Source organism: Halichoerus grypus, chromosome 1 (genome assembly GCF_964656455.1).
Source record: "Halichoerus grypus chromosome 1, mHalGry1.hap1.1, whole genome shotgun sequence".
In the NCBI taxonomy this organism is placed as follows: domain Eukaryota; kingdom Metazoa; phylum Chordata; class Mammalia; order Carnivora; family Phocidae; genus Halichoerus; species Halichoerus grypus.
Window position 1 is genome coordinate 200,125,634 of NC_135712.1, and position 19,637 is coordinate 200,145,270.

At 47.3% G+C, this 19,637-nt stretch overlaps 1 protein-coding gene across 3 annotated transcripts; it reads left to right on the forward strand.

The window, feature by feature from the left end:
- The first annotated feature begins 1,357 nt into the window (after nucleotides 1-1,357).
- Nucleotides 1,358-12,845, forward strand: ELP6 (elongator acetyltransferase complex subunit 6). Of its 3 annotated transcripts, none has more exons than XM_078078715.1 (7): nucleotides 1,358-1,541; nucleotides 3,083-3,161; nucleotides 4,386-4,456; nucleotides 7,435-7,553; nucleotides 8,990-9,191; nucleotides 11,163-11,309; nucleotides 12,530-12,845. In XM_078078715.1, the coding sequence occupies exons 1-7, from the start codon at nucleotides 1,488-1,490 to the stop codon at nucleotides 12,605-12,607; spliced, it is 750 nt and encodes a 249-aa protein (XP_077934841.1). In that variant the 5' UTR covers nucleotides 1,358-1,487; the 3' UTR covers nucleotides 12,608-12,845. The 3 variants fall into 3 exon arrangements, with proteins under 3 accessions (XP_077934841.1, XP_035934778.1, XP_035934788.1); XM_036078885.2 differs by having other exon boundaries at nucleotides 1,360-1,541; nucleotides 12,424-12,845; XM_036078895.2 differs by lacking the exon at nucleotides 1,358-1,541 and adding an exon at nucleotides 1,751-2,184 and having other exon boundaries at nucleotides 12,424-12,845.
- The last annotated feature ends 6,792 nt before the right edge of the window (nucleotides 12,846-19,637 follow it).

The following is a 19,637-nucleotide window of genomic DNA, read 5'->3' on the forward strand; positions in this document are numbered from 1 at the left end:
ATTGTACATAAGATAAAGGTATTTCAATTATGAGTGTTTTAATGTGAAAAAAAAAAGGATAAGTGTACTCTTAATCCCCTTTATCTATTTTACCCATTTCCCTTCCCCCACCTCCCCATTCCACATCTATCTTAACCTTGTGGTATGCACTGGAAACCTTGGTCCTCTTTACAGTCCAGGCCAGATATTGACCCCTCACACACAGCTATGCTCTGCTTCCAGCCTATCAACAAAACACCACTTCGTTTAAATTTTACCTGAACTCCATCCTTTCCCAAATCCTAAAACAACTCCCTTTCCTTTGCTTAGTAACAGGTCCCAGGACTCTATTGGTATGCTACCTCTATCCTTGCAATGAGTCAATAAAGGTGATTTTGTCAAATTATAGGATTGTCCCTGGGGCTCTGAGGCTCATTGGGCTACAATAGAACTATATATAGTTAGATATAAATGCTATGGAAAAAAGAAAGCAGGGGAAAAGGGTAAGTGTTGGGGAAAGGACAGCTTGCAATTTAAACAGGATGGTCAGGGTGCCTGGGTGGCTTGATTGGTTGGGCAACTGCCTTCCGCTCAAGTCATGATCCCGGGTCCTGGGATCGAGTCCCACATCGGGCTCCCTGCTCAGCGGGGAGCCTGCTTCTCCCTCTGCCTGCCACTCCCCCTGCTTGTGCTCTCTCTCTGGCAAATAAATAAAATCTTAAAAAAACCCCACAAAAACAATTTAAACAGGATGGTCAGGGAAGGCCTCGAAGATTAGTGATATCTGAGCAAAGACCGGAAAAAAGTGGGGGATTTTTTTAATCTTCTGAGTATCTGGGAAATCAGCATTCCAGGAGGGAGGAACAGCTGGTGCAGAAGTCCGGAGTAGGAGCATGCAAGGTGTGTTCCAATCACATTTTCATAGTGCGCTGACCTTGACAACCTCTTTAATTCTGAACCTACCTTTACCCCATTACTCCCTTTTCCAGTTTTTGCCTTTTTTCCCAATAACTTTTCCACATACAATTCCGCGTTTATTACGTTTGTTTTCTGCTTTGCGAGAAAGGGCGGGCATCCTCACCCATCTCGCTCCCTACGTAGCTTGAGCTTGGAGACCTGGGGGACACACAGCAGGAGCTCAACAGGCTCGTGTGGAAGGGCGGACTGTACGGCCCTGAGGCCCGGGGCTGGGAGAGAGCAAGGCCAAGGGAAGGCGGAAGACACCCGTCGCGCGGGGCATCTGGGGCCACTGCAGGGCGCGGCGGACCCTCAAGAAGACGCCGCAGGGCCAAGACCCCCACCACCCCGGCCGGATGTGCCCCCTCGCGCGTGCGCCGGCAGCGGCCCAGGTCCAGGCGCCCGCCTGATTGGCCACGCGGCGCCCGGAAGCAGCGTTGCGCGTGCGCGCTTCCCCCGCGCGGGCCCGAGTGGTGTGTGGCTCTTCGGTCTCCGTCGTCCCCGCTGCAGCCCTAACTCCCGGTCCGGGACGCTCGTGCCCGGAGCTCGGAATGTTCCCGGAACTCAATAACCTTCTCAACATCACCCCTGACAGGGCGGAGCAGGTTAGACGCCGCGCGGTGGGAAGGGGGCGGGTCCCGGAGCGTGGCGGGAGACCGCATCCCCGGATGAAGCGCACGCGGAGCCGTGGGAAAGACGCGACGGCCGCGGGCACAAGGGCGCCTGGGAGTTGTAGTCCGGGGAGGGCCAACCCGGAAACTGGGCTGGGCGCGGGCGCTTACGAAAGGTGAGCGTCTTCTCGAAGGCCGTGTGTACCCTCGGAAGTGCCCGGGAAGCTTGACCAGCTGTGCATTGGCTTACGTTCACAGACGTGTACTGGGGGCCCTGTGCGTGCTCACTGGGTCCCGGCGCCCAGAGGAGGTTGCCTGAGAGTCGGGAGTTCGATTCTCCACCTTTCCCAGGAGACGAGCTTCTTAACCGCCCCGAGTCTCTCTCTCTGGCCCTGCGGCATTGTGCGGGTCACAGTGAGCGCTGCTCCCCCTCTTCCTCCTCATGGTCTTGAATGGTGCTCTTCCAAGTTGCTCTCAGCCAGCGTTGGCTTGTATCAAGTCGGCCTTGGACACAACAGCTCCGCCACTTTGTTTTCTCCACCCTCCTTCCCGCACTCCGAGGCATCCCGAAATTTTTCACATTTTAAGCCCGGCGTTACTTCTCCCAGGAACTTAACCTTGTCTTCCTAAGGAAATGGTAAGCTCCTCCAGGCAGCCAAGACACCAGATGTTTCAGGACTTTTTATGAACCCACGGTGTCAGGCAAATTACAGTTTTCAGTAGACCCTGTGGGTGTCAGCTGCCCAAGCCTGCAGGTGGCACTGGCGACCTTGCTAGTTATCTGGGCACCTCCAGAGCGCTCAAGCCAGGGCCAGAGTGGAGGACTGGAGGATCAAAGTGGGCACTGGAGGTAACTCTCAAGGTCTGATAGTGCCATCTTTCATATTTTATAAGTGAAAAAAAGTCACAACATGGAAGTGCCCTATCTGATGCCATTTGATCCCGACCTCCCCTTTCACCGACAGGGAACTAGAGGTGGCTGGAGCAGGACAGCCAGCCCCTGTGGAGACCATCTTTAGAGGTCTTTCCAGGACTTTCCATGATCAGAGCTCTGCCTGGAGCAGTGTCCAGGGCCATTGGGATGAGAACTTTGTTACTGGAGGCCTCTGTCAACTACTGCTACTCCCCTGTCCCCCACCCTATTGGACAGAATTGGTATCAGAATTAGAAAGAGGAAGGAAGTTGGATCAGATTAGTTTTTTGAAGGTGCATTCCAATCGTGGCAGGCTGTGATTTTTGTTGGATTCTGATGGTAGAAGCTTCTTTCGTTCAGGATCTCGTTCTTCCCAGGACTGGTCCCTGAGGTACCAAGGTGAATGAGGAAGAGGAGGCACTTTATTCTCTGTTTGCCTTGGGAAGGTGGAAGCTGAGATATGCGTATCCATAATAAGTGACTTAATAGCAATCACTTTAAGTGTTGTTTTTTTCCATAATTTTGACTTATTTTCTTTTTGGTAATCTGTGTATGTGTGTGTAGATATCGACTTCCTTCCAGGGAGTCTAATTCACCTTTTTGTGTTCCTCTTAACTTGTAGGGAAAACTGACTCTCCTCTGTGATGCCAAGACAGACGGCAGCTTCCTTGTGCACCACTTTCTCTCCTTCTACCTCAAAGGTATAGGACTCATTGATGCTATAGAAAAAGAAACCTAAGGGAAAACGCAATGGGAATAGTATTAACCAACCAGGGCTTTGGTGTTTGGGTAGCCAGGTGGCTGTTTATTAGGTAACAGGTTACTGACCATCTTGTTCCCTGCCCATCCATCCCAAAGGGTGGTAAGTTCTCTCTCTATCTGTGTCCTATCCTCCCTTCTCCACGAAGTGTGCGCACAGTCTCACTGAGTCTCTTATGTGGCCTACTGATTTTGTTGCTCCTCAGTCCTTGTGTATCTTGAGGTCTTTGGGCCCTGGACCCATTGACACGTTGCCTAGCCAGTAGATGCTTCCTAAAGAACGTCGGGAGGAAAACTGCAGGGCCACTGCAATTTATAGACGGAAGTAGATTAGAAGAAGAAAACAGATAAATGAAAAAAAAAAGACTCATTTATCAACTGATTCTCCTTGAGCTCCTGCTGAGCCAGGCCAGGATAGAGGGTAGACTTTTGGCACTCTTAGTTGTAATAGTTCACAGCTTTGAAAGTTGTTTTCTTTTCCAGATGGTGTTATTGTCAGCACTGAAAGAGCAAGAGAATCTACAGATAAATTATTAGAAACTAATTATGTTTAGTAAGGTAGCTAGAGTTTCTTTGTGTTCCCCTTATAACTTCTTGGATATAAGAACAGTTGAAAAGAAATCAATTATATTTCTGTATACACCAACAGCAAACAGAAAAATATTATGTTTTATTTATTTAATTTTTAAAAAATTTTATTTATTTATTTGTCAGGGAGAGAGAGAGAGAGAAGAGCACAAGCACAAGCAGGGGGAGCGGCAGGGAGAGGGAGAAGTCAGACTTCCCGCAGAGCAGGGAGCCCGACGCAGGGCTCAATCCCAGGACCCTGGGATCATGAACTAAGCCGAAGGCAGATGCCTAACCGACTAAGCCACCCAGGCGTTCCAAAATATTATTTTTTAAAAACCACAATTCATTGACAATCGAACAAAATAAGGTACCTAGTAATACACATAACAGAAGTACATCTCAGGTTCAATGAAATAAGATATAATTACTATATATGAGAAAATGTGTATCTTAGAATGAAATTGGGTATGTCAGGTTGCAGGGCCCCTTGAGTCTGTCTAGACCTGGCCCAGTGCTTTTGTTTCCAAAAGTATGAACTATATGAGACTGATTGTAAGTAAAGACGTCACTAAAAATCTGTTTGTTTTGTTTGCTAGCTAATTGTAAAGTCTGCTTTGTGGCACTCATCCAGTCCTTCAGTCACTACAATATCGTGGGACAGAAGTTGGTAAGTATCATAGACCTCCGAGGTGCAGTCCCTGAGTATGTGGGTCACGCAGGTGTGAGTGGGGCCGAGACTGGTCTCCCCTGTGTGGGTTGTAGAGAACTTAGCAAGAGAGTGACTGGGGAAATCACGGGGTGCTGAATCCCTTATCTGAAAGGCTAAGGCAGCAACTCTACCTGTTTTATTAATTTAGAGTTTATAGAACCACATCTGTTGTTAATCAAATGCAGCTCTACTGACTCTGGACCAGTTAAGATTTTCTCCTTCTCAGTGTGGGCTTTAATCTTAGTCCTGCTCGGTTGATCACAGCTTGGTCTACCACCAAATTGAATGCCTCCTACTGTCTCCCTAAGCTTAGGGCTTAGAACCCAAATGTGGGGAGAGGTGCTTTTGTCACCTGCTCCTTATCTGATCTTGGCCTGCCCTTCATCTTATCAGATATGGGCGGGCAAGAATAAGATGGCCAAGAGGCTGGTGAACCTTCTGGCCTACCTAGGCCGTCGCCCATGACCTGTGACCAGAGGGGCTTACTGTTTTGTTTTTTTGTTTTTGTTTTTTTGGTCTTGTTTTATTTTGTTTTGTTTTTAATAGGCCAGCCTCAGAGGGGGAAAGAAGCAGGCTACCCATTAGCAGTGATCATTGAAATGCCAGTCTTCCTGCTGGGCCATGTCACTGCCCGATGTCACTCTGATGGGGAGAAACAAATGAGAGGATGAGAGGAGGGTAGACTTTCCCATCCTCTGCTGAGAAGGAAGAATTTCCTGGGTTAGAGGTCAGAGCATGAGCTCAGGGAGAGCAGTCATGTTAAGAACACATTACATTCCAGGTCTGTGAAGCATGTGTCTCTGATCCTAAGCATCTGTGTTTCTGGATGAGAAACTGGTGTACACTCATGTCCAGATGGGCTACTTTTTCTGTTACCTTTGAATCATCATTGACACAGCAGGAATGGCCCGCACAGGACTGGGCACGTGAAGGACTAGAGTGTGCGCCTCCATACTCTTGGTGTATTACTGAACTGCCATTAGTAGAATGGTAATGAGCAAGGGCAGAGGGGACGAACAGGAGTCTTTCTGTCTGCCGGGGTGACCGTGGAGCTAATGGCGCTGCGCAGTGGGGGACACTGGGGTGAGAATGCACAACTGTGACCTGGTCAAGGGGCATGAGCGGTGTGAAGAGCTCCGTGTGACCTGGGTCTGCGCAGACAGAGCAGTGGGTTGCATATTTAGATTGTATCCGTCTTTGGGTGTTTGTTGAAATGCAGATTCTTGGGCCCTGCCCGTAAAGCGTCTGGTTCTGGAGGTCTGGAGTGGCGCTCAAGGATCTGCCTTTTAATCAGGTGACTCTAGAGCTTCGTAATCGGGTAGGTCATGAAGAGCCATGTTAAGAAGTTCTGGTCTAACATTTTTAGGGCTTGACTACATTTTCGGACTCCGGATAGGAATTATAAAGGTAGTGTAGCAATAACCACATAATGCAAAAATAAGTTCATGCTTATTTTCTCGTTGTAAATTTAATTTCGCATATTGAAATTTTTATGTTTATGATGCCGGATTGTTTTCCTTAAAGCGTATAAAGATTTGTAAACTAAATTGTCTATAATAAAATACTACGTGTGCGAGATTTCTTAAAAAAAAAAAAAAAAAGAAGTTCTGGTCTAGGGGCACCTGGCTGGCTCAATCCAAAGAGCATGCGACTCTTGATCTCGGGGTTGTGAGTTTGAGTCCCACGGTGGGTGTAGAGATTATTTTAAAAAATAAGTTAATTAGGGGGCGCCTGGGTGGCTCAGTTGGTTAAGCAACTGCCTTCGGCTCAGGTCATGATCCTGGAGTCCCTGGATCGAGTCCCGCATCGGGCTCCCTGCTCAGCGAGGAACCTGCTTCTCCCTCTGACCCTCCCCCCTCTCATGTACTCTCTCAAATAAATAAATAAATCTTTAAAAAAAAAAAAAAGTTAATTAGGGGCGCCTGGGTGGCTCAGTTGTTAAGCGTCTGCCTTCAGCTCAGGTCATGATCCCAGGGTGCTGGGATCGAGCCCCACATCGGGCTCCTGGCTCTGCGAGGAGCCTGCTTCTCCCTCTGCCTCTCTCCCTGCTCATGCTTTCTCTCTCTCTCTCTCTCTGTATTTCTGTGTCTCAAATGAATAAATAAAATCTTTTAAAAAAATAAATAAAAAATAAAAAATAATTTAAAAAAAAAAAAGGTCTGGTCTAGAGCAGGGGTTGGCCCGTTTGTTTATGAGTCGTGGGTGGTTGCTGTCATTCTACAGAGCTGAGTAGTGACAGCACAGACTATGGCCTGCAAAGCCTGTCTTGCCCTATGCAGAGAAACTTAGCCCACCCCCGAACTAGTGCGTCGAGAGTTCATGTTGCCGCAGCTCTCGTGGGAGTGCCGCCCTCTGAGGAAGAGGGCAGAGAAGGAGAACCTGGATCTCCCTGTGTGGCCGGCAGCCTGGCCGTTCCGATCTTGGAGCTATGTTCCTGAAAGCCTCAGAGCAGCTCTGAGGTCCTGTACCACTGAGGCGTTCCCGAAAGGGTTTGTGAAACTCGAAGCCGACATCTGGCCCTTTCTTCTGCAGCCAGCATGTTTCAGACCTTGGTCATTCTCCCACCATTTTATTGTCATTATTACCGTTTTTAAACGTGCTTAACTTTGTAAATACATACTTTTAGAAAAGTTGATGATACACTTCCTGATACTATTGCAAATTAAAACCATTGAGCCGTCATGAAAACAAATATGTGAGCAAAACATCAGTTTTTTACCAAGTGACAATTAAACGTAAAGGCACACCTGAGCACAGTGGGGATTGTGGGTTAGGAACGCACAGTGGAAAGAAGGCATGGGCCCCATCCGAAGGTGGACAGGTGCACATTTGCAGGGCTTAGAATGTGTCCTGTGCCCTTTTGTGAGCTGGAGTCTGGCCTATGGGGTGGGATCCCCTGCAAGGCACTGTGATTCACTCTCTCCTGTGTTGTTTAGGGTGTCAGCCTGACTGCGGCCCGGGAACGCGGGCAACTTGTGTTCCTCGAGGGTCTGAAGTCTTCGGTGGATGTCTTCTTCCGGGCTCAGGCGGAGCCACACCCCCTGCAGTTCCTCAGGTCAGTCAGCCCGCAGCCCCGGCCAGAAGTACCCAGGGGGTGGGGAGGCCCAGACCAGGCTTGCCCTGTGATTCCTTCTCCCTGGCGTGTGGCGTGTCGGGGGACAGAGCTGGCTTCAGGAGGCAGACACTTCCCTGGTGTTGTGGCTTCATCAAAAAGCCCTTGGCTCTTATCATGGGCCAGAGGGCATATGGATGACCCAAAGGCTACAGAAAGCATTATTTGCTGGGAGTATGGCAGAACGGTGTTTTTTCCAACCCTGGCTCAGAGCCCTTGCACACACCTTTGTTCTGTTTTTGGCTCGATACAGGGCTCAGCAAAGTATGGCCCATGGGCCAGCTACCTGTTTTTGTAAATAAAGTTTTATTAGAATAGCTGCATTCATTTGTTCGCATATTGTTCCTGGCTGTTTTGCACTCCAACGGCAGAGTTGAGTAGTTGAGACAGAGACCATAGAACTCACAAGCCTAAAATATTACTGTTGCTCTTTAAGAAAAAGTCCATCGACTCCTGGGTTTGCTATTCTGAGATTGGTTTTCCTGTTTCTTGTCCTTGATGAGTGCCAGCCACAAACATAACTGTGCGGACTCCCCACCTGGGTGCTCTTCTTCCTCCACCACGAAGGAGTCCCTACGGGAGCTCTCCCTGCCGCCCCCTCTCTCAGACTCAGCCTGATGCGGTGGATGGAAAGCAGTATGGTCAGAAGGCCCCGTGCCCTGACCCTATGCATGTGATCTCGCACACAACCTTTACCATCTCCGAACCTGGCTGTCTTCGTCTGAATGATGGGCCTGGTTACACCTCACCCCCGGGTTGGGGGAGGTTGTCCTTGCTGTTAGCGGGGCTTGGACCTGGAGCATGGGCACATGCCGAGGCCCTTTGCTCAGGTGCTTTTTGAGCCTCTGTTGCTGGGAAGTGACCACCAAGGGTAGTCATTGGGGAGGCGGAGGTAGCTGGGCCAACTTGTTCAGAAACAGGTGGAATCTGTTAGGTACACAAGCAGCCCTTAGGCCTTCGTCCCTCAGCGCTAGGTTACCTGAATTGCTGTTTAGCTTTTTGTCCCCATGATGACCTCCCGGGAAGGCTTCTCCTGCCTGCCCAATCCAGATTAATCTTCGATGCCTTAAGCTCTTAGGAGGAGGGGCTGCATGGTGTCTCTTGAGGGTCCGAGAGCCTGTTTATTTTTATGTCCTCCAGTTTCTAGCACAGTGCTTTGTACCTCTTAGGCCTCAAGGAGTGTTTGAAGTACAACTTGCTCATGTGTGAATGCATGCCTTTTCTTTCCAACCAGATCAGGAGCCCCTTAGGCCAAGGCCTGTGATCCAGTTCTTTGCCCCCCCACCCCACCCCCAGCCCTTTCCTGTGGTGCTGCTCAGTCCCAGATAAACATTTGTAGAGAGAATGAACTCTCTGGTGACCCTTGCTTGATGTTCCAGGGAGGCCGATGCTGGGAACCTGCAGCCCCTGTATGAGTTTGTCCGAGAGGCTCTGAAGCCCGTGGATGACGCACAGGCCGCGTGGAGGTGCCCGGTGCTGCTAGTGGACGACCTCAGTGTGCTGCTGAGCCTGGGCCTGGGGGCGGTGGCTGTGTTGGATTTCATCCACTACTGCAGAGTGGCCGTGTGCTGGGAACGAAAGGTACTGATCAGCCTGCTCTCCATGCTCCCGCCTGTGACCTCCATGGGCCCAGATGGGTCCACACCTCCCTTGCTTGCGGTGATCTTTCTTGTGTATTTGCCTGGGGGTTTGGCTTTACTCTGGTAGCCCCAGAAATCTTTTGGTCTGCCATCCTCCACTCCCCTACTTGCCGCTGCTAAAAAATAAAGGCCTCAAAATGAAAAGGTTGATCGGTACTGTCTTGACTGTGGCCTGTCGTGTGTGGTTCTGCGGAAGTCCCAGCTCTGGCATACGTTGCCTCGTGTCCTGGGACAGGTCATTGTCTCTCTTGTGGCGTTTGAAGATCAGTTGAGATATAAACGGCTGTAAAAAAATTGTGTGATGCGATGCAAGTATAGGACCTGATCTTTAGTGTCAAATGATGAGGCAAAAATGGGGATTTTGCCAAAACAGAGAGTTAAACAATGGGAGTAGACCCATCTATACAATAGGAATGGCTCTGGTGCCGGCCTCACGGGAACGCAACGGCAGGAGTTCAGTGACATGAAGCCTGCAGCACGCCCACACAGCGTCTGGCCCCCGGCGGCCGCTCCTCAGCATGTGATGGCGCCCCTGGTAGGAGCCTGCGGCCCTCAGCGCGGTGTGCTCAGGCCGCGTTGCTGGGCAGCGGTTGGCGTGAGCTAGTGGAGTCAGCCGGGGCTGTGTGTCCCCAGCAGGGCATGTTGCGCACCTCCCGTGTGCAAGGGCCTGCCTGGCAGCTGGGTTCGGGGGAACTCCGGGGCCGGGCGACGTGGAGAGAACGGGAGGGGGAGGGAACGGAAGGGGCGCGGAGGGCGCGATCAGCGACACCGAAGTGCGCACACCGCCTGCAGCTTAGCTTGCTCCGTGGCCCACTGCCACCCTCGTTTTGTAAAAATACCTCTTTTAGTTGAAAAAGTAAAACTTCAGAATAGTTTAAGAAAGCAAAAATGAATAGCACAAAGAGTACTTTAATAAAAAGTAATGGTCTCTTTCCCGATGTGAATATTGTTCCAGAGAGTTTGTGCAATTGTGAACGTGTTTTATGTGTGTGTGTCTCTCTGCGTTTTTCTTTTTTTTTCTTTTTTTAAATTTCTTTCTTTCTTCCTTTTTTTCTTTTTCTTTCTTTCTTTCTTTCTTTCTTTTAAGATTTTATTTATTTATTTGACAGAGGAGGACACAGCGAGAGAGGGAACACAAACAGGGGGAGTGGGGGAGGGAGAAGCAGGCTTCCCGCGGAGCAGGGAGCCCGATGGGGGCTCGATCCCAGGACCCTGAGATCATGACCTGAGCCGAAGGCAGACGCTTAACCGACTGAGCCACCCAGGCGCCCCTCTCTGCATTTTTCTTCACGTCGCTGGTCACCTGCCATGGCCCAAGAACAGAGCACTCGGGTCTGCTTCATTCTTTTGAACAACTGGATGCTATACCTCTGAAAGGACTTACTCTTCAGGGTATCCCCTTCAATGGGTCGACCTCCCCCTCGGTTCTGGTTGGCTAACTCCTGCTTGCCCTTCTAACTCTGCTCATGTGTGTCCACCTCCTGACCCTCTCCGCTGGGCCAGACATGATGCCTCTTCCCTGTGTTCCCTCAGCCCCCCGTGCTCCCCTTTCTCCTGGCCTGTGTCCTGTGTTGTCTCCAGGGCCCACACTGCTCCCTTCTGGTCCCCGCTGCAGTCTGGCGCTTGCTGAGCACTCAGGAGCCTGGCAGAAAGGTGGCACTTTTTGCTAACATGGAGGACCACAGGCTGAGCTGAGCTTGGTTTAAGAGGGACTGAGCTGGCAGGATAGGTTGGATGTGCTGGCGAGGCTGGAATTGGGGTCCTGGAGCACAGGCAAGGGTCCTTCCCAGTAGTAGCAGCATGAAGGTTGATCAGGGTGAAGACATGCAGGGGATTGGAGGCACCGAAAGCCCAGTGCTCCCTCATGGCCCTGCCTGGAGGAGCAGGTTCTCATCTTGACTCTCTGTTGCAGGGAAACATCGTGGCCCTGGTACACGACAGTGGAGATGGCGAGGACGAGGAGAATGACATCCTCTTGAATGGCCTTAGTCACCAGAGCCACCTGATCCTGCGGGCCGAGGGCCTGGCTACGGGCTTCTGCAGGGACGTGCATGGACAGGTGAGCAGGGGCTCATGGGGCACCAGCTGCTGCCTCTGCACCTGAGCCGAGACCATACGTGGGATAGTGTCAGGCCCTAGGGGCTCTCTGGTTGGGGTGTTCCTTCGGGTGCAAGGGAAACCTCAGGAGTTGTGTGAATGCAAGACAGTCTGTTCAGATGGGGCTAGCCTCACACACCAGTGCACATTTTCCATGGTGGTTCCATTTGTGATCGAAGCAGAACTTCCTAAAAAGGAGACCGCCGTCTGGAGCAGAATGCAGGGCCCCTGCTGTCCGACAGCAGAATGCCTCTGCAGGGCCACAGAAGGCTTTGTTTACTCAGGTCAATGCTGCTCCTTTTAAAATACAAACCTGGGGGGACCATACCCATGGCTGGGGTTGCTGCCGCCCCCGCTGCTGCCTCTGACCAGAATGTTGGAGAACTCAGGCAGAAGCCGAGAGTCCTGCCTTGTGAGGGAGGTCAGGTTCTACCTCCTCCCAAGGGGCTGCCATGGTTCTCTGCCTTCTGGAACTTTTCTTTTGGAATCTCCTGCCACACCCCCACCATGGCTTCCAGGTTAACTTGACATTGACCACTCTTGACCCATTAGGCATGGGTGGGAGTTTTGGCGCAGAGTCAGAAAAGACAACAAATGGGCGAGCCCCGAGAAGCCGTGGGGTAGTACCTATGTGCACAGCGGGAGGAGAGGGTTCGGAGAGGGTTCTCTGTGGCCAGTCCCCTGGAGCATTCTAGCCTGCCTAGCATTGAGACATCAGAATAAACCTCTAGCCTTCCCGAGCCTGTACTGGTTGGAAGGTACTGAGTCGATTCTCAAAATCAGTGCAGCCCACAAAAGCACACATAGAAAAAAGACCAAATTACTTCAGTGGTTTTTCCCTGGATGGCTGTTTCTCTTTTTCTTTCTCTTACACATTTTCTGTAACGGGCAGGTATCACTCCTGTATCGGAGGGGGGGAGTCTTTAGTTTTAGTTAGCTGGTAATAAGCTTTGTTTTCGAAGTGGGTCACATGCTGCATGGCACATGACCGGGACCTCCTCGAGGCCTCGGTCGCAGGTGGTGGAGCAGGCGGGTACTTGGGGGCTGCTTCTCTTTCATTCTCCTTGTCCCTGTAGCTGAGGATCCTCTGGCGGACACCATCACAGCCCACAGCCCAGCGGGACGGGAGCCTCACTTACCAGTACAAGATACAGGACAAAAGTGTGTCCTTTTTTGCCAAAGGGATGTCTCCTGCTGTTCTGTGACCTGATTGAGGAGCATACAGAGCGACCTTGGACCGTTTTCAGATGTGAAAGATAAAGCGACGGGTCGGAATGGATCTGTACACCTTTGAAGTGGCATTTCAGCCTGGACCAACAGCCTCACTGCGGGGCGGGGCGGGGCTGTGGAAAGGGGCTCTGACGGCATGTCCTAGTTCCCCGGGCTGTTAGGATAACAGAGGAAATAGCAACCCGGCCTCTGCGGAGAGAGACGCCACATGTTGAAACCGGGTGAAAGTGGTGCCGGGAGCCTTTCATTAAATACGCTTTAGCCTCAACTGCCCATTTGGCTGTTGTGCCTTTCAGAGCCAGAGTGGGTATGAACGTGCCAGCTAGGAGACAGCCCCGGGTGGCAGGCCCCGGAGGGACACCGTGGGTAATCATGGCTGGCATGAGGAGAGTCCCCGTATTGTGGCTTCCTAGTGATGGACTGTCTCATTTAATTTTCACCTGCGTCCTGCAGAGGTATTTGCCCTTCAGTCCGGTAAGAAAACCGGCTTAAAGAGGTTTGGCCAGCGTGCTCAAGGCTGGAGAGCCGGCCGTAGGTAGTGGAGCCCGACTCTGAAGTCCACACTTGGTGACCGAGCCTCCCAGAACCCAGGGGCAGGCTCCCCACTTGGTTCACAGCTTCACTTCCTCCTGGTTCTGGGGTCCCTGGCACATGAGGCTTCCTGGCTTGATGAGAGGGGTCAGGAGTGTTCTTGCTGCCAGGTGGGATGGAGCCTTGCAAGTTCCTCCCTCACCTGTGAAGACCAAAGAGGTGAGCTCTTGCCCCAGCATCCTGTAGATGCCACACTCAGCCCGTCAGTCAGGATCGCCTCAGAGTAGACACCAGGGGCATTCCCTTAAACTGGGTACATTTTTGCTATATGCAAATTATACTGCAATGAATTCGAAATGAAACAATTACACTGATCAGCAGGGACTAAGGAAATTTCATATCTATTGTTTAATTTTAACTTTTCACATTTTTTAGTTTTCGTAAAAGGGAACAATTCATCACTCCTCTTTTCAAGTCATACTATTATGTTGGTTATCTCACTGATAACCAGTAACAGTAGCTGCTTTTCTTCCCAGAAATATCGCAGACTTGATAGAATATTTGAAAATTATGTGTACAAGTAACTTGAGAAAGTTATTATTGAAGAACTAATGATTCTTCTATGAATACTCTTCAGTATTTATACCAGCTTCATCTGAGCTACAATTCTGAATGGGCACGGCACCCCAGAACATTTTTTACGTGATACGAATGTTGCTATTCTGTTTCTTCACTTAATTTATAAATGAATTTACTAAATCTTTTTAATAAGATTTTATTTATTTGAATGGGAGAGAGAGAGAGAGCACAAGCAGAGGGGAGGGGCAGAGGGAGAGAGAGAAGCAGACTCCCCTCTGAGCAGGGAGCCCGATGTGGGACTTGATCCCAGGACCCTGGGATCATGACCTGAATTGAGGGCAGACGCTTAACCAACGGAGCCACCCAGGCATCCCTGAGTTCACTAAATTTTAATGTTTAATGGTTACTGAGCATTTTATGGTGTCATTATTCTAATTTGCTCAGCTATTCTCTGAACGTGTAGGTTCTGGGGTTTGTAATGATAAATTATGTTACGAATATTATTTTATTATTATTTTTAATCTCATTAAATTTTATTTGGGGGGCATCTGGGTGCACAGTCGGGTGCTTTATCTCTCTCTCAAATAAATAAAATCTTAAAAAATATTATGAAGATTTTATTTTTAAGTAATCTCTATGCCCAACATGGGGCTCGAACTCAAAACCCTGAGATCAAGAGCCGCATGCTCCACTGACTGAGCCAGCCAGGTGCCCTATGAATTTTATATACCGTACTTATTTGGAGGTGGGGGCAGATACTTGTTTCCTTAGAACTTTCATTCAGTCACTCAGCAAATATTGAATACCTTCTATATGGCAGGCTGCTGTTAGGCAGTGAGGGTATGACCATGACAAAGCAGGTCCCTGCCTGCAACAAATTGAGAAGTAATCTATGTAGAGTTAGACTGTGTTAAGTGCTATAAGTAAAACAGGGAAGGGGCACCTGGCTGGCTCAGTCTGTAGAGCATGTGACTCGATCTGAGGGTTGTGATTTCGAGCCCCACATTGGGTGTAGAGATTACTAAAAAAAAAAACTTTAAAAAGTAAAAATAAGGGGCGCCCGGGTGGCTCAGTCGTTATGTGTCTGCCTTCGGCTCAGGTCATGATCCCAAGGTCCTGGGATCGAGCCCCGCATCGGGCTCCCTGCTCTGCAGGAGGCCTGCTTCTCCCTCTCCCCCTTCCCCTGCTGTGTTCCCTTTCTCGCTGTGTCTCTGTCTGTCAAATGAATTAAAAAAAAAAAATCTTAAAAAAAATAAAAAATAAAGCAGGGGAAGGGGCCTGTGAAAGTGAGGGATGATGAAATTTTAGTCTTCTCCCTGAAGTGGAATTTCTGAATTAAAGCATGGATTGGGGCACCTGGCTGGCTCAGTTGGTAGAGCATGTGACTCTTGGCTTCGGGTCCTGAGTTCAAGCCTCATGGTGGGTGTGGATCCTACTTAATTAAAAAAACAAAACAAAACATGGACTGGCCCTCATATGGTATCAGATTGTTCTTCAGAATGATGGAGCCAGTTAACAGTGATCTATAAGTTTTCCTCCACCAACGTTGGATTTAACTTATCTTTTACTAATTTAATAGTTGTGCAGAGTTGTGGGAAAACGGACATTAATGACGAAGATATGATTTTCTCTCTATTTTCCCATGTGTGGAGAATGTATTCCTCACCCTTAATCACTTATCAATTAGAACCTGGGGTCAACCTTGTTTTATCCATTCTTTGTAATATTTTGGAAGGGATTTTATCATTTGTTCATGTATATGTTTTTCTACTTTAAAAAACATTTTATCTTCAGAAAGATTTGTTTTCTATTCTGATATGCATTAGTTCAAGAAATATTTGTGGACCGCCTGTTTTATATAAGGGGCCATTAAGAGGTGCTCTGATGGGGGCTAAGCAACAGGCACTTAAGTATTGTGACACAGTGGAGAAGACAATGATTACAGCACACGTAATGGACGGTGACAGCCTGATGGTCACAGGAAAGAGTGATTATTTCCTCATCACTTTTACTTTTGTTTTGTTGAGGGAGCAGAGAATTGGGGAAGAAATTATGGAGGCAATACTGTTTGTTTTTGTTTTTTTTTAAAGATTTTATTTATTTGACAGAGAGAGAGTACCCAAGCAGGGTTAACGGCAGGCAGAGGGAGAAGCAGGCTCCCCGCTGAGCAAGGAGCCCAATGTGGGGCTCGATCCCAGGACCCTGGGATCATGACCTGAGCCGAAGGCAGATGCTCAACCGACTGAGCCACCCAGGTGCCCCTCAAATTAACTTATTTAGAATTTGCTACAGTAATTTGTCTTCGTGCTAGTAACTAAATAGCCCAACAGTATTTACTGAAAAGTAGTGATCCTTTCTTGTTATGTAGTTTGGGTTTATTTATATGTAAAGTTCTTAAAATTGAGCTTTTCTGAAATTTGTTCTTAGTAGGTATTGAAAGGTTAGTATATGTCTGCTCTCAAGAGCTTGTATTAAAAGGATATCTGCCTGCTTATTTATCCAGATGAATTTCACCAGCACATTATCAAGCTCTGTAAAGTATCCTTCAAGGATTTTTTGCTCTCGTTTTTTAAATTGTAGTTGTGTAATTTTATTTAAAAAACTAGTGAAGAAATTAATACCCTGTTATTAAATGTTTTTTTATTTTATTGGAAAAGAAATCTGGTTTTGTGGAATTTTTTTTTTTTTTAAGTAGGTTCCACACCCAGTGTGGAGCCCAACACAGGGCTTGAACCCATGACCCCGAGATCATGACCTGAGCTGAGATTAAGAGCTGGACGCCTACCAGCTGAGCCACCCAAGCGCCCCCGATTTTGTGGATTTTACTATGGTGTCTTTGACATAGGGATGTAGTTGACTTTTTGAAATGTATTAACTTATTCTACAGTTTTTCTAAACTATTCTAATAATTTTCTAATTGAGATTCCTGAATTTTTAGATATTTTTTCTTGTTTTCCTTTTTCAGATATTAACATCTACAAATAATGCCAACCTTGCTTATTTTCCTTTAAATAGGGAAAATTTTTTTATAGAAGTATAGTTAACTTACATTATTAGTTTCAGGTGTAAAACATAGTGATTCGACAGTTACATACATTATGAAATACCACCATACAAGTAATGGTAATTCTCATCTGTCACCATACAAAGTTATTACACTATTATTGACTAAATTTCTCATGCTGTATTTTGCACCCTGTGACTTGCTTATTTCATAACTGGAAGTTGTACTTCCTGATCCCCTTCACCTATTTTGCCCATCCCCCTGCCCCCTTCCCCTCTGGCAACCACCAGTTCTCTGGATTTATGAATCTGTTTCTGTTTTTTGTTTATTTTTAGTTTCCACATATAAGTGAAATCATATGGTATTTGTCTTTCTCTGACGTATTTCACTTAGCATAGTACCCTCTAGGTCCATCCGTGTTGTCACCAATGGCAGTAGTTCATTTTTTTTTTAAGATTTTATTTATTTATTCGACAGAGAGTGAGAGAGCACAAGCAGGGGGAGCAGGAGAAGGAGAGGGAGAAGCAGGCTTCCCACTGAGCAGGGAGCCTGACGTGGGGCTCAATCCCAGGATCTTGAAATCATGACCTGAGCCGAAGGCAGATGCTTAACCATCTGAGCCACCCAGGCGCCCCAGTTCATTCTTTTTTATAGCTGAGTAATATTCCAGCGTGTGTGTGTGTGTGTGTGTGTGTGTGTGTGTGTGTGTGTGTGTGAGAGAGAGAGAGAGAGAGAGAGAGAGAGAGAAAGACATCTTTGTCCATTCATCTATCGATGGACACTTGAATTGCTTCCATATCTCGGCAATAAACATAGGGGTGCATTATCTTTTTAAATTAGAGTTTTTGGTTTCTTTGGGTAAATACCCACAAGTAGAATTACTGGGTCATATAGTGTTATAGTGTTTCTATTTTTAATTTTTTGAGGAACCTCCATATTGTTTTCCGTGGTGGCTGCACCAATTTACCTTCCCATCAAGAGTGCCTGAGAGTTCCTTTTTTCTCCATATCTTCCCCAATACTTGTTATTTCTTGTGTTTTTGATTCTAGCCATTCTGACAGGTGTGAAGTGATACCTCATTGTGGTTTTGATTTGCATTTCCTTGATGGTGAGTGATGTTGAGCATCTTTTCATGAGTCTGTTGGCCATCTGGGTGTCTTTGAAAAATGTCTATTCAAGGTCCTCTGCCCATTTTTTAATTGGACTTTTTTTGTGGTGTTGAGTTGTAGGAGTTTTTTTAATGTATTTTAGATATTAACTCCTAATCACATATATTATTTGCAAAAATTTCTTCTATTCAGTCAGTTGTTTTTTCATTTTGTTAATGGTTTTCTTTGCTATGCAAAAGTTTTTTTAGTTTGACATAGCTCCAGTGGTTTATTTCCCCTGAATAACTTTAGTCAGCATTTTGAAATTTGTTAAGAGTGATGTGAAGGTATTTGTTGTCTTAATTTCTGTTTTTAAGGGAATAGGAAGCTTTTTTTTTTTTTAAGATTTTATTTATTTATTTGACAGAGAGACACAGCGAGAACAGGAACACAAGCAGGGGAGTGGGAGAGGGAAAGGCAGGCTTCCCGCAGAGCAGGGAGCCCGATGCGGGGCTTGATCCCAGGACCCCGGGATCATGACCTGAGCCGAAGGCAGACACTTAACGACTGAGCCACCCAGGCGCCCCGAGAATAGGAAGCATTTTTATAGTAATTCTTAATTTTTAAAATACATAAATTATCAAGTCAGTGAAATAACCTTGGGAAGGGAAAGGAAAAAGAAATGCTCCTCCTCAATCTCCTGCCCCCCCGCCCTTAGCGTTTAACCAGTAATCATTAGTGAACTCTGTACTTTCTCAGCCTCACTGAGGTAACGGCACTATTTATCCTGTGGATGTGTTGAGCATCTCTCTGTTGTGTGAGCCCTAAATTCCTTTTACAGCTTTTTCTTGCTGGTATTTGTTGTAGTTTCTATAACCTGCTGTTTATGTTAGGCTTGCTGAGATTTTTATTTTTTTATTTTTATTTTATTTTTTATTTTATTTATTTATTTGACAGAGACACAGCGAGAAAGGGAACACAAGTAGGGGGAGTGGGAGAGGGAGAAGCAGGTTTCCCGCCAAGTAGGGAGCCTAATGTGGGGCTCGATACCAGGACCCTGGGATCATGACCTGAGCCAAAGGCAGACGCTTAACGACTGATCCACCCAGGCGCCCCTTGCTAAGATTTTTAAATTAATATTATTGAGATACTGTGCAATCTGTATTTGTAAGCAAACATGAACTATAATTTTTTGCTTATCCGTTAGCTTGGCTGTGTTTGAGCATTAGAACAATATATGCTTCAGGGTACCTAGGTGGCTCAGTCAGTTGAGCATCTGACTCTTGGTTTTGACTCAGGTCATGATCTTCAGGGTCCTGGGTTTGAGCCCCACGTTAGGCTCCGCACTTGGCAGGCAGTCTGCTTGAGGATTCTCTCTCTCTTCCCCTTCCATACTCTCTCTCTTAAATAAATAAATAAATCTTTTTTTTAAAAAAAGAGCAATATATGCCTCATAAACCATGTTGAGGAATTTGCTACCTTTTGTATGCACTGAAATTCTTAGTGTATTTTTTCCCGAATTAGGACTTGCATTGGTCAAGGTCAAGTAATTTTTTGGAGGTAGTTTAAAAATACTTCTTTGGTATTGGTCTTTATATATGATAACTTTTCTTTGTTGTGCCAGTTTTAGTACTTTATTTTTGAAATAGCTATCATTCTATTTTTTTACAAAATTATTTGTAAATCATATATACCGTAAGAGACTTGTGTCCAGAATATATAAAAAACTTACACCTCATTAAGAAGACAACCCAGTTAAATAATAGGCAAAAGAGGGGCACCTGGGCGGCTCAGTCATTAAGCGTCTGCCTTCGGCTCAGGTCATAATCCCAGGGTCCTGGGATCGAGCCCCGCATCG